The sequence below is a fragment of the Haematobia irritans genome, chromosome 2 (genome assembly GCF_050003625.1).
Source record: "Haematobia irritans isolate KBUSLIRL chromosome 2, ASM5000362v1, whole genome shotgun sequence".
Classification (NCBI taxonomy): Eukaryota; Metazoa; Arthropoda; class Insecta; order Diptera; family Muscidae; genus Haematobia; species Haematobia irritans.
The window spans coordinates 18,812,276-18,825,965 of NC_134398.1; the positions used below are offsets into that span (position 1 = coordinate 18,812,276).

The 13,690-nt window shown below is 32.8% G+C and overlaps 1 protein-coding gene across 1 annotated transcript; it reads right to left on the reverse strand.

Moving 5' to 3' along the window:
• Positions 1 to 529: 529 nt before the first annotated feature.
• On the reverse strand, positions 530 to 1,533 carry LOC142227113 (uncharacterized). Its single transcript, XM_075297457.1, has 3 exons — positions 1,303 to 1,533; positions 1,060 to 1,230; positions 530 to 960 (listed from the first exon to the last, which is right to left on the reverse strand). Exons 1-3 carry the CDS (start codon positions 1,513 to 1,515, stop codon positions 811 to 813), a joined length of 534 nt encoding a protein of 177 aa, XP_075153572.1. The 5' UTR covers positions 1,516 to 1,533; the 3' UTR covers positions 530 to 810.
• Between the last annotated feature and the right edge of the window lie 12,157 nt (positions 1,534 to 13,690).

Here is a 13,690-nt window from a genome sequence, read left to right on the forward strand (position 1 = left end):
TGTGGTAATACTTACCGATGGCAAAGTATCTTAAGACTTCTTAACATCGTTAGAGAGCCAGAATTGAAATATGGAGGTCGCTTGTTATGGGGGCTATATGCAATTATGAAGCGATATGGACCACATTTTGTGTGATTGGGAATCGGTTTATCTGAGGGCTATATATAACTATAGACCGATATGGACAAAATTTAGAGCAAATTTAGACTGAATCGGATGGAATTTGCTCCTTCAATAGGCTCCAAAACCAAATCTGGAGATCGGTTTATATGGGGGCTATATATGATTTTGGACCGATATGGACTAATTTTAGCATGGTTGTTGGATACCATATACATACACCACGTACCAAATTTCAACCGGATCGGATGAAATTTGCTTCTCTAAGAAGCTCCCCAAACCTAATCTGAGGGTCGGTTTATATGGGGGCTAAACGTAAAAGTGTTCCAATATGGCCCATGCGCAATACCGTCCGACCCCATCCTATGGTGGAGGGTACTAAAATAATCAAAATTTATTTTAGGCAATCCTGAGTTGATCGGTAAGTATTTTAATAGGTATGTATTTAATGCATCACTGATCAATGTTATTCAACTCTGTCAATTTTGTTATTTAGGATGTAATTAATCGGATCAATTAATGTAGTGATTGGATTGGAAAGAGATATATGTTTATATATAATACAGTTCTGATAATTTTATAATATAACCAGCTCTCTTTCTAATTATTTGTTCTTTGGTGTTCCATATTTAAAAAGTGACCCTTTTGCCAGGCCATACTTTCAAAAAATTTCTACTGGTATTTTTCAATTCAATTGCTGATTTGAAAAAAAATCCTTACTTCGGCTTTGTAGTGGTTGTAAGCGCCAACTTTTAAACGAACCATGTATTCATTGGGAGGGAAGGGTATTAACTGAAACATTTCACTCTTCAAAACCACATTATCAACAATAATATCATGCTGCAAAAAAAGACAAAAAACACAAACAAATAACAAATTTTTCGTTATAAAAATGATTATCAACAAGAAAATGTTTAAGCCCTATATGGGCTTACTTACATCGTATGGACACGTATGATTGATATTGGAGAATGGACGAATTGCATTGGTCCATACAATTTTCCAAAACATAAAACGTGAAGGATTTTTTAAAAACTTACAAAAATCCATAGTATCATTATACATAAATGGCCGATAGCCATTGCCTTTTTGCAGTAATTGAGCATTTAGCTGATTGTAAGAAAACAAAATTAAATTCTATTCTATTTTCCATTTTTGGTTAAAATAACAACCCAAACTTACAGATATATTATTAACTGGAACCTGATGTAAAACCACATGAAGATTAAGGGCAACCTTATAGCGATTAATTGCCTTAAGACGACACTGTGCAAATGTGGCAAATGGTTTATCAAATTCTTCACATTGTAAATTGGTAAATTTCACATTGATACTAAATGCCATGTCAGCTAAACTGATGAACACAAACACAGCGAGTATTGTTTTAATTTTCATTATTTATTCCGTAAAAATTTTAAAACTGTTATTGCTCTGAATGCCCCTGACAATATGAGTAATTAATTCTTTCCAGTATTTGTATATTAAAAGCCCATCAATACAACGTTTAAAAACAGATATATACGGTCAAAAGTTCTGTGTAAATGCTTAGCAAATAACAATTTTTCATATGATTTCACATCTAAATTCTGTAAATTTAGACAGTGGTTGGTTATTAATCGAAATGGTGAATTTTAATCGTCGATATGTATCACAATGAAAATGAAAAATTTTAACGATATTTAATGTTCTTCATAAAATATCCGAAATAAACTGCGGACAGGTCAAGTGCAAATTTCTGTTTCTATTGAACCACAAAGTCGAATCGGAAGGTTGGTCTATGAAGGAATTACTGAATACTGAAAAATTGATCGATATAAAATCGATCGATATTTGACATAATTCTCTTTGGATATGAAATACTTACAGATTTTAGGTATGCAGCAAAGCTAATAAAAAAGTATAGCATCCATGCCCTCAAGGATCGGAGAGATCGACCTATATAGGAGCAATATTAAAACACACGCATAACTCTTTACGTCTTTAAAATATCGGTCTATATGGGGATATATAAAAATATGGGCCGCTATCACGGTTGCACCTCGTGCCAAAAATAATCTACCAACATTTCCAAATATTTTACAAAAAATCTACCAATTTGAAATAAATCTTATATAGAAAATTTTGTCCAAATTTTATTTCTATAGAAAATGTGGTCAAAATTTTATTTCTATAGAAAATTTTGTCAAAATTTTATTTCTATAGAAAATTTTGTCAAAATTTTATTTCTATAGAAAAATTTGTCAAAACTTTATTTCTATAGAAATTTTTGTCAAAATTTATTTCTATAGAAAATTTTGTCAAAATTTTATTTCAATAGAAAATCTTGTCAACAATTTTGTCAATTTTTTTCTCTACAGAAAATTTTGCCAAAATTTTAGTTATATATAAAATGATTTTTTATTTCTATAGAAAATTAGGCAAAATTTTGTATCTATAGAAAATTTTGTCGAAATTTTATTCCTATAGAAAATTTTGTCAAAATTTTATTTCTATAGAAAATTTTGTTAAGACTTTATTTCTATAGAATATTTTGTCAAAATTTTATTTCTATAGAAAATTTGGTCAAAATTTTATTTCTATAGAAAATTTTGTCAAAATTTTATTTCTATAGAAAAATTTGTCAAAACTTTATTTCTATAGAAATTTTTGTCAAAATTTATTTCTATAGAAAATTTTGTCAAAATTTTATTTCAATAGAAAATCTTGTCAAAAATTTTGTCAATTTTTTTCTCTACAGAAAATTTTGCCAAAATTTTAGTTATATATAAAATGTTGTCAAAATTTTATGTCTATAGAAAATTTTGTCCAAATTTTATTTCTATCGAAATATATTTTATTTCTATATATCTATAGAAAATTTTGTAAAAATTTTATTTCAATAGAAAATTTTGTCAAAATGTGATTTCTATAGAAAATTTGGTCAAAAAATTATTTCTATAGAAAATTTTGACAATGTTTTTTCTATAGAAAATATTGTGAAACTTTTTTTCTATAGAAATTTTTGTCAAAATTTTATTTCTATAGCAAATTTTATAAAATTTTATTTCTATAGAAAATTAGGCAAAATTTTGTATCTATAGAAAATTTTGTCGAAATTTTATTTCTATAGAAAATTTTGTCAAAATTTTATTTCTATAGAAAATTTTGTTAAGACTTTATTTCTATAGAATATTTTGTCAAAATTTTATTTCTATAGAAAATTTGGTCAAAATTTTATTTCTATAGAAATTTTTGTCAAAATTTTATTCTATAGAAAATTTTGTCAAAATTTTATTCTATAGAAAATTAGGCAAAATTTTATAAAGGGTGATTTGTTAAGAGCTTGATAACTTTTTTTTTTAAAAAAACGCATAAAATTTGCAAAATCTCATCGGTTCTTTATTTGAAACGTTAGATTGGTCCATGACATTTACTTTTTGAAGATAATTTCATTTAAATGTTGACCGCGGCTGCGTCTTAGGTGGTCCATTCGGAAAGTCCAATTTTGGGCAACTTTTTCGAGCATTTCGGCCGGAATAGCCCGAATTTCTTCGGAAATGTTGTCTTCCAAAGCTGGAATAGTTGCTGGCTTAATTCTGTAGACTTTAGACTTGACGTAGCCCCACAAAAAATAGTCTAAAGGCGTCAAATCGCATGATCTTGGTGGCCAACTTACCGGTCCATTTCTTGAGATGAATTGTTCTCCGAAGTTTTCCCTCAAAATGGCCATAGAATCGCGAGCTGTGTGGCATGTAGCGCCATCTTGTTGAAACCACATGTCAACCAAGTTCAGTTCTTCCATTTTTGGCAACAAAAAGTTTGTTAGCATCGAACGATAGCGATCGCCATTCACCGTAACGTTGCGTCCAACAGCATCTTTGAAAAAATACGGTCCAATGATTCCACCAGCGTACAAACCACACCAAACAGTGCATTTTTCGGGATGCATGGGCAGTTCTTGAACGGCTTCTGGTTGCTCTTCACTCCAAATGCGGCAATTTTGCTTATTTACGTAGCCATTCAACCAGAAATGAGCCTCATCGCTGAACAAAATTTGTCGATAAAAAAGCGGATTTTCTGCCACTGATTTTGGTAATAAAATGCAATGATTTGCAAGCGTTGCTCGTTAGTAAGTCTATTCATGATGAAATGTCAAAGCATACTGAGCATCTTTCTCTTTGACACCATGTCTGAAATCCCACGTGATCTGTCAAATACTAATGCATGAAAATCCTAACCTCAAAAGAATCACCCTTTATATATAGAAAATTTTGTCAAAATTTTATTTCTATAACAAATTTTATTTCTATAGAAAATTAAGCAAAATTTTTTATCTATAGAAAATTTTGACAAAGTTTTATTTCTATAGAGAATTTTTCCAATTTTTATACCCTTCACCACTACTGTGGTACAGGGTATAATAAGTTTGTGCATTTGTATGTAACGCCAAGAAGGAGTAATCATAGACCAACCTTTTAGTATACGGATCGGCTTAGAATTAAATTCTGAATCGATTTAGCGATGTCCGTCTGTCTGTCTGTCCGTCTGTCTGTCCGTCTGTCTGTCCGTCTGTCTGTCTGTCTGTCTGTCTGTCTGTTGATGTATTTTTGTGTGCAAAGTACAGCTCGCAGTTTTAGTCCGATTGTCCTAAAATTTGGTACAGGGTCCTGTTTCGGCTCAAAGACGATCCCTATTGATTTTGGAAAAAATCGGTTCAGATTTAGATATAGCTGCCATATATATTTTTCACCGATCTGGTCATAATTGGCGTGTATATCAACCGATCTTCCTCAAATTCCGTACATCCGAATATTTTATGAGTCTCGAAAAACTTGCAAAATATCAGCAAAATCGGTTCAGATTTAGATATAGCTCCCATATATAGCTTTCGCCCGATTTACACTCATATGTCCACAGAGGCCAATTTTTAACTCCGATTTAGTTGAAATTTTGTACAGGGAGTAGAATTAGCATTGTTGCTATGCGTGCCAAAGTTGGTTGAAATCGGTTCAGATTTAGATATATCTCCCATATATAGCTTTCGCCCGATTTACTCTCATATGTCCACAGAGGCCAATTTTTAACTCCGATTTAGTTGAAATTTTGCACAGGGAGGAGAATAAGCATTGTTGCTATGCGTGCCAAATTTGGTTGAAATCGGTTCAGATTTAGATATAGCTCCCATATATATGTTTTTCTGATTTCGACAAAAATGGTCAAAATACCAACATTTTCCTTGTAAAATCGCCACTGCTTAGTCGAAAGGTTGTAAAAATGACTCTAATTTTCCTAAACTTCTAATACATATATATGGAGCGATAAATCATAAATAAACTTTTTTGAAGTTTCCTTAAAATTGCTTCAGATTTAAACGTTTCCCATATTTATACCCTTCACCACTACTGTGGTACAGGGTATAATAAGTTTGTGCATTTGTATGTAACGCCAAGAAGGAGTAATCATAGACCAACCTTTTAGTATACGGATCGGCTTAGAATTAAATTCTGAGTCGATTTAGCGATGTCCGTCTGTCTGTCTGTCCGTCTGTCTGTCCGTCTGTCTGTCCGTCTGTCTGTCTGTCTGTCTGTCTGTCTGTTGATGTATTTTTGTGTGCAAAGTACAGCTCGCAGTTTTAGTCCGATTGTCCTAAAATTTAGTATAGGGTCCTGTTTCGGCTCAAAGACGATCCCTATTGATTTTGGAAAAAATCGGTTCAGATTTAGATATAGCTGCCATATATATTTTTCGCCGATCTGGTCATAATTGGCGTGTATATCAACCGATCTTCCTCAAATTCCGTAAATCCGAATATTTTATAAGTCTCGAAAAACTTGCAAAATATCAGCCAAATCGGTTCAGATTAAGATATAGCTCCCATATATAGCTTTCGCCCGATTTACACTCATTTGCCCACAGAGGCCAATTTTTTGCTCCGATTTAGTTGAAATTTTGCACAGGGAGTAGAATTAGCATTGTAACTATGCGTGCCAAATTTGGTTGAAATCGGTTCAGATTTAGATATAGCTCCCATATATATGTTTTTCTGATTTCGACAAAAATGGTCAAAATACCAACATTTTCCTTGTAAAATCGCCACTGCTTAGTCGAAAAGTTGTAAAAATGAATCTAATTTTCCTAAACTTCTAATACATATATATCGAGCGATAAATTATAAATAAACTTTTTCGAAGTTTCCTTAAAATTGCTTCAGATTTAAACGTTTCCCATATTTTTATACCCTTCACCACTACTGTGGTACAGGGTATAATAAGTTTGTGCATTTGTATGTAACGCCAAGAAGGAGTAATCATAGACCAACCTTTTAGTATACGGATCGGCTTAGAATTAAATTCTGAATCGATTTAGCGATGTCCGTCTGTCTGTCTGTCCGTCTGTCTGTCCGTCTGTCTGTCCGTCTGTCTGTCTGTCTGTCTGTCTGTCTGTTGATGTATTTTTGTGTGCAAAGTACAGCTCGCAGTTTTAGTCCGATTGTCCTAAAATTTGGTACAGGGTCCTGTTTCGGCTCAAAGACGATCCCTATTGATTTTGGAAAAAATCGGTTCAGATTTAGATATAGCTGCCATATATATTTTTCACCGATCTGGTCATAATTGGCGTGTATATCAACCGATCTTCCTCAAATTCCGTACATCCGAATATTTTATGAGTCTCGAAAAACTTGCAAAATATCAGCAAAATCGGTTCAGATTTAGATATAGCTCCCATATATAGCTTTCGCCCGATTTACACTCATATGACCACAGAGGCAAATTTTTAACTCCGATTTAGTTGAAATTTTGCACAGGGAGTAGAATTAGCATTGTAGCTATGCGTGCCAAATTTTGTTGAAATCGGTTCAGATTTATATATATCTCCCATATATAGCTTTCGCCCGATTTACACTCATATGTCCACAGAGGCCAATTTTTAACTCCGATTTAGTTGAAATTTTGTACAGGGAGTAGAATTAGCATTGTTGCTATGCGTGCCAAAGTTGGTTGAAATCGGTTCAGATTTAGATATATCTCCCATATATAGCTTTCGCCCGATTTACTCTCATATGTCCACAGAGGCCAATTTTTAACTCCGATTTAGTTGAAATTTTGCACAGGGAGGAGAATAAGCATTGTTGCTATGCGTGCCAAATTTGGTTGAAATCGGTTCAGATTTAGATATAGCTCCCATATATATGTTTTTCTGATTTCGACAAAAATGGTCAAAATACCAACATTTTCCTTGTAAAATCGCCACTGCTTAGTCGAAAGGTTGTAAAAATGACTCTAATTTTCCTAAACTTCTAATACATATATATGGAGCGATAAATCATAAATAAACTTTTTTGAAGTTTCCTTAAAATTGCTTCAGATTTAAACGTTTCCCATATTTATACCCTTCACCACTACTGTGGTACAGGGTATAATAAGTTTGTGCATTTGTATGTAACGCCAAGAAGGAGTAATCATAGACCAACCTTTTAGTATACGGATCGGCTTAGAATTAAATTCTGAATCGATTTAGCGATGTCCGTCTGTCTGTCCGTCTGTCTGTCCGTCTGTCTGTCTGTCTGTCTGTCTGTCTGTTGATGTATTTTTGTGTGCAAAGTACAGCTCGCAGTTTTAGTCCGATTGTCCTAAAATTTAGTATAGGGTCCTGTTTCGGCTCAAAGACGATCCCTATTGATTTTGGAAAAAATCGGTTCAGATTTAGATATAGCTGCCATATATATTTTTCGCCGATCTGGTCATAATTGGCGTGTATATCAACCGATCTTCCTCAAATTCCGTAAATCCGAATATTTTATAAGTCTCGAAAAACTTGCAAAATATCAGCCAAATCGGTTCAGATTAAGATATAGCTCCCATATATAGCTTTCGCCCGATTTACACTCATTTGCCCACAGAGGCCAATTTTTTGCTCCGATTTAGTTGAAATTTTGCACAGGGAGTAGAATTAGCATTGTAGCTATGCGTGCCAAATTTTGTTGAAATCGGTTCAGATTTATATATATCTCCCATATATAGCTTTCGCCCGATTTACACTCATATGTCCACAGAGGCCAATTTTTAACTCCGATTTAGTTGAAATTTTGTACAGGGAGTAGAATTAGCATTGTTGCTATGCGTGCCAAAGTTGGTTGAAATCGGTTCAGATTTAGATATATCTCCCATATATAGCTTTCGCCCGATTTACTCTCATATGTCCACAGAGGCCAATTTTTAACTCCGATTTAGTTGAAATTTTGCACAGGGAGGAGAATAAGCATTGTTGCTATGCGTGCCAAATTTGGTTGAAATCGGTTCAGATTTAGATATAGCTCCCATATATATGTTTTTCTGATTTCGACAAAAATGGTCAAAATACCAACATTTTCCTTGTAAAATCGCCACTGCTTAGTCGAAAGGTTGTAAAAATGACTCTAATTTTCCTAAACTTCTAATACATATATATGGAGCGATAAATCATAAATAAACTTTTTTGAAGTTTCCTTAAAATTGCTTCAGATTTAAACGTTTCCCATATTTATACCCTTCACCACTACTGTGGTACAGGGTATAATAAGTTTGTGCATTTGTATGTAACGCCAAGAAGGAGTAATCATAGACCAACCTTTTAGTATACGGATCGGCTTAGAATTAAATTCTGAGTCGATTTAGCGATGTCCGTCTGTCTGTCTGTCCGTCTGTCTGTCCGTCTGTCTGTCCGTCTGTCTGTCTGTCTGTCTGTCTGTCTGTTGATGTATTTTTGTGTGCAAAGTACAGCTCGCAGTTTTAGTCCGATTGTCCTAAAATTTAGTATAGGGTCCTGTTTCGGCTCAAAGACGATCCCTATTGATTTTGGAAAAAATCGGTTCAGATTTAGATATAGCTGCCATATATATTTTTCGCCGATCTGGTCATAATTGGCGTGTATATCAACCGATCTTCCTCAAATTCCGTAAATCCGAATATTTTATAAGTCTCGAAAAACTTGCAAAATATCAGCCAAATCGGTTCAGATTAAGATATAGCTCCCATATATAGCTTTCGCCCGATTTACACTCATTTGCCCACAGAGGCCAATTTTTTGCTCCGATTTAGTTGAAATTTTGCACAGGGAGTAGAATTAGCATTGTAACTATGCGTGCCAAATTTGGTTGAAATCGGTTCAGATTTAGATATAGCTCCCATATATATGTTTTTCTGATTTCGACAAAAATGGTCAAAATACCAACATTTTCCTTGTAAAATCGCCACTGCTTAGTCGAAAAGTTGTAAAAATGAATCTAATTTTCCTAAACTTCTAATACATATATATCGAGCGATAAATTATAAATAAACTTTTTCGAAGTTTCCTTAAAATTGCTTCAGATTTAAACGTTTCCCATATTTTTTTTACTAACATTGTGTTCCACCCTAGTGCATTAGCCGACTTAAATTTTGAGTCTATAGATTTTGTAGAAGTCTATCACATTCTTCCAGATCGAGTGATATTCAAATGTATGTATTTGGGACAGACCTTTATATATAGCCCCCAACACATTTGACGGATGTGATATGGTATCGAAAATTTAGATCTACAAAGTGGTGCAGGGTATAATATAGTCGGCCCCGCCCGACTTTAGACTTTCCTTACTGGTTTTTTTCTATAGAAAGTTTTGTCAACGTTTTATTTCTATAGAAAATTTTGTCAATATTTTATTTCTATAGAAAATTTTGTCAAGATTTTATTTCTATAGAAAATTTTGGCAAAATTTTATTTCTATCGAAAATTTGGGAAACTTTTATTTCTATTGAAAATTTTGTCAAAATGTTATTTCTATAGAAAATTTGGTCAAAATTTTATTTCTATAGGCAAATTTTATCAAAATTTTATTTCTATAGAAAATGTCAAAATTTTATTTATATAGGAAAAGAATATTTGTCAAATTTATTTTGGCAAAGCCCTATACTGCAAGATGGTTGGATGGACGCACGTTTCGGAATGACCACATTCCTCACCGGCATTCTCTGCTGGCAGCAAAACTATCAACCAATTATCAGAATAAATTCAGGCAGTTCACTAAATCAAAACAACAAATACGATTGAAGTATAACATTTTATTTCTATAGAAAATGTGGTCAAAATTTTATTTTTATAGAATTTTTTTTTGTCAAGATTTTATTTCTATAGAAAATGTGGTCAAAATTTTATTTCTATAGAAAATTTAGCAAAAATGTTTTTCTTTCGTTCGTTTTGTTTTGTTATTTTTGGTTTTTTTCTTTAATCATTGTTATTGTTTTTTTGATTTCAGCTTAAAACCACACATTAACTGAACTACAAGTGTAGCTCAACCAACAGAGGAAATTTAGTCAAAATTTTACTTCTATAGAAAATGTTGTCAAAATTTTATTTCTATACAAAAAATTTTGTCACACTGAATTATATACGTATTTAATCGGTCTTTTTATAGTTTAATATATACCCCGTATACCTTGGTACCTTGTCATCGCCAAGTGTTACCGCAACGCAAGTAATTCGATTGTGGATGACAGTCTTTAGCAGAAGTTTCTACGCAATCCATGGTGGAGGGTAAATAAAATGCGGCGTGGCCGATCTTACAGCCATATATATATATATATATATATATATATATATATATATATATATATATATATATATATATATATATATATATATATATATATATATATATATATATATATATATATATATATATATATATATATATATATATATATATATATATATATATATATATATATATATATATATATATATATATATATATATATATATATATGATTTATTTTAAATTAAAGACAATTTTTGAGCTTCAAAAGAAAACAATGTTTTTCTCACATTTCGTTTCCCATATAAGAAAACTCTGCTGTTTAATTCGATTAATTTGAATTTATAAGTTATTTTTTAGTTGTGTTAGTTAAGTTTCTAATTGAATACATTTGCAGTTTCAATCATCGTTTTCAACATTTCCTGCGATATATTATAGTGATTTTTTTTTTGACTATTATCCATTAGAATATTTTGCCAAATTATCACCAATATTCAATTAGATATTTGGAAAAAAGCTTTTACTTCGGCTTTGTAGTCGTTGTAGGCCCCAACTTTAAGGCGGAACATATAATCGTTGGCCGCAAAGGGAATTAACGTAAACATTGAGCTATCCAAAGTTAAATCGTTCACAATAATATCGTGCTGTAAGTAAATAAGAACACAAGTTGTTGAATTACAAATATAGCAATGGTTTCTATACGTGACGATTATTTTACTTGAAAAGAAACAACATAAAAAATGGGACCATTTCGAAAATATAAAAAATCAAGTAAAATAAATCCAAACAAGTAAAGAAAGTCTAAAGTCGGGCGTGGCCGACTATATTATACCCTGCACCACTTTGTAGATCTAAATTTTCGATACCATATCACATCCGTCAAATGTGTTGGGTGCTATATATAAGCGTTTGTCCCAAATACATACATTTAAATATCACTCGATCTGGCAGAATTTGAGAGACTTCTACAAAATCTATAGACTCAAAATTTAAGTCGGCTAATGCACTAGGGTGGAACACAATGTTAGTAAAAAACCAGTAAGGAAAGTCTAAAGTCGGGCGGGGCCGACTATATTATACCCTGCACCACTTTGTAGATCTAAATTTTCGATACCATATCACATCCGTCAAATGTGTTGGGGGCTATATATAAAGGTCTGTCCCAAATACATACATTTGAATATCACTCGATCTGGAAGAATTTGATAGACTTCTACAAAATCTATAGACTCAAAATTTAAGTCGGCTAATGCACTAGGGTGGAACACAATGTTAGTAAAAAAAATATGGGAAACGTTTAAATCTGAAGCAATTTTAAGGAAACTTCGAAAAAGTTTATTTATAATTTATCGCTCGATATATATGTATTAGAAGTTTAGGAAAATTAGATTCATTTTTACAACTTTTCGACTAAGCAGTGGCGATTTTACAAGGAAAATGTTGGTATTTTGACCATTTTTGTCGAAATCAGAAAAACATATATATGGGAGCTATATCTAAATCTGAACCGATTTCAACCAAATTTGGCACGCATAGTTACAATGCTAATTCTACTCCCTGTGCAAAATTTCAACTAAATCGGAGCAAAAAATTGGCCTCTGTGGGCAAATGAGTGTAAATCGGGCGAAAGCTATATATGGGAGCTATATCTTAATCTGAACCGATTTGGCTGATATTTTGCAAGTTTTTCGAGACTTATAAAATATTCGGATTTACGGAATTTGAGGAAGATCGGTTGATATACACGCCAATTATGACCAGATCGGCGAAAAATATATATGGCAGCTATATCTAAATCTGAACCGATTTTTTCCAAAATCAATAGGGATCGTCTTTGAGCCGAAACAGGACCCTATACTAAATTTTAGGACAATCGGACTAAAACTGCGAGCTGTACTTTGCACACAAAAATACATCAACAGACAGACAGACAGACAGACAGACGGACAGACAGACGGACAGACAGACGGACAGACAGACAGACGGACATCGCTAAATCGACTCAGAATTTAATTCTAAGCCGATCCGTATACTAAAAGGTTGGTCTATGATTACTCCTTCTTGGCGTTACATACAAATGCACAAACTTATTATACCCTGTACCACAGTAGTGGTGAAGGGTATAAATATGGGAAAGATTTAAATCTGAAGCAATTTTAAGGAAACTTCGCAAAAGTTTATTTATGATTTATAGCTCGATATATATGTATTAGAAGTTTAGGAAAATTAGAGTCATTTTTACAACTTTTCGATTAAGCAGAGGCAATTTTACAAGGAAAATGTTGGTATTTTGACCATTTTTGTCGAAATCAGAAAAACATATATATATAGGAGCTATATCTAAATCAGAACCGATTTCAACCAAATTTAGCACGCATACCTACAATGCTAATTCTACTCCCTGTGCAAAATTTCAACTAAATCGGAGTTAAAAATTGGCCTCTGTGGTCATATGAGTGTAAATCGGGCGAAAGCTATATATGGGAGCTATATCTAAATCGGAACCGATTTCAATCAAATTTGGCACGCATAGGTACAATGCTAAATCTACTCCCTGTGCAAAATTTCAACCAAATTGGGCCAAAACTCTGGCCTTTACAACTATATTAGTCCATATCGGGCGAAAGATATATATGGGAGCTATACCTAAATCTGAACCGATTTCAATCAAATTTTGCACACTTAACTGCACTACTAATTGTACTCCTAGTGTAAAATTTTAAACAAAGTGGGCCAAAACTCTGGCTTCTAGGACCATATTACTCCATATCGGGCGAAAGATATATATGGGAGCTATATCTAAATTTGAACCGATTTCAATCAAATTTGGCACACATGACTATATTACTAATTGGACTCCTAGTGCAAAATTTCAACCAAATTGGGCCAAAACTCTGGCTTCTAGGGCCATATAAGTCCACATCGGGCGAAAAATATATATGGAAGCTATATCTACATCTGAACCGATTTCAATCAAATTTGGCATACATGACTATACTGCCAATTGTACTCCTTGTGCAAAATTTCAAGCTAATCGAGATA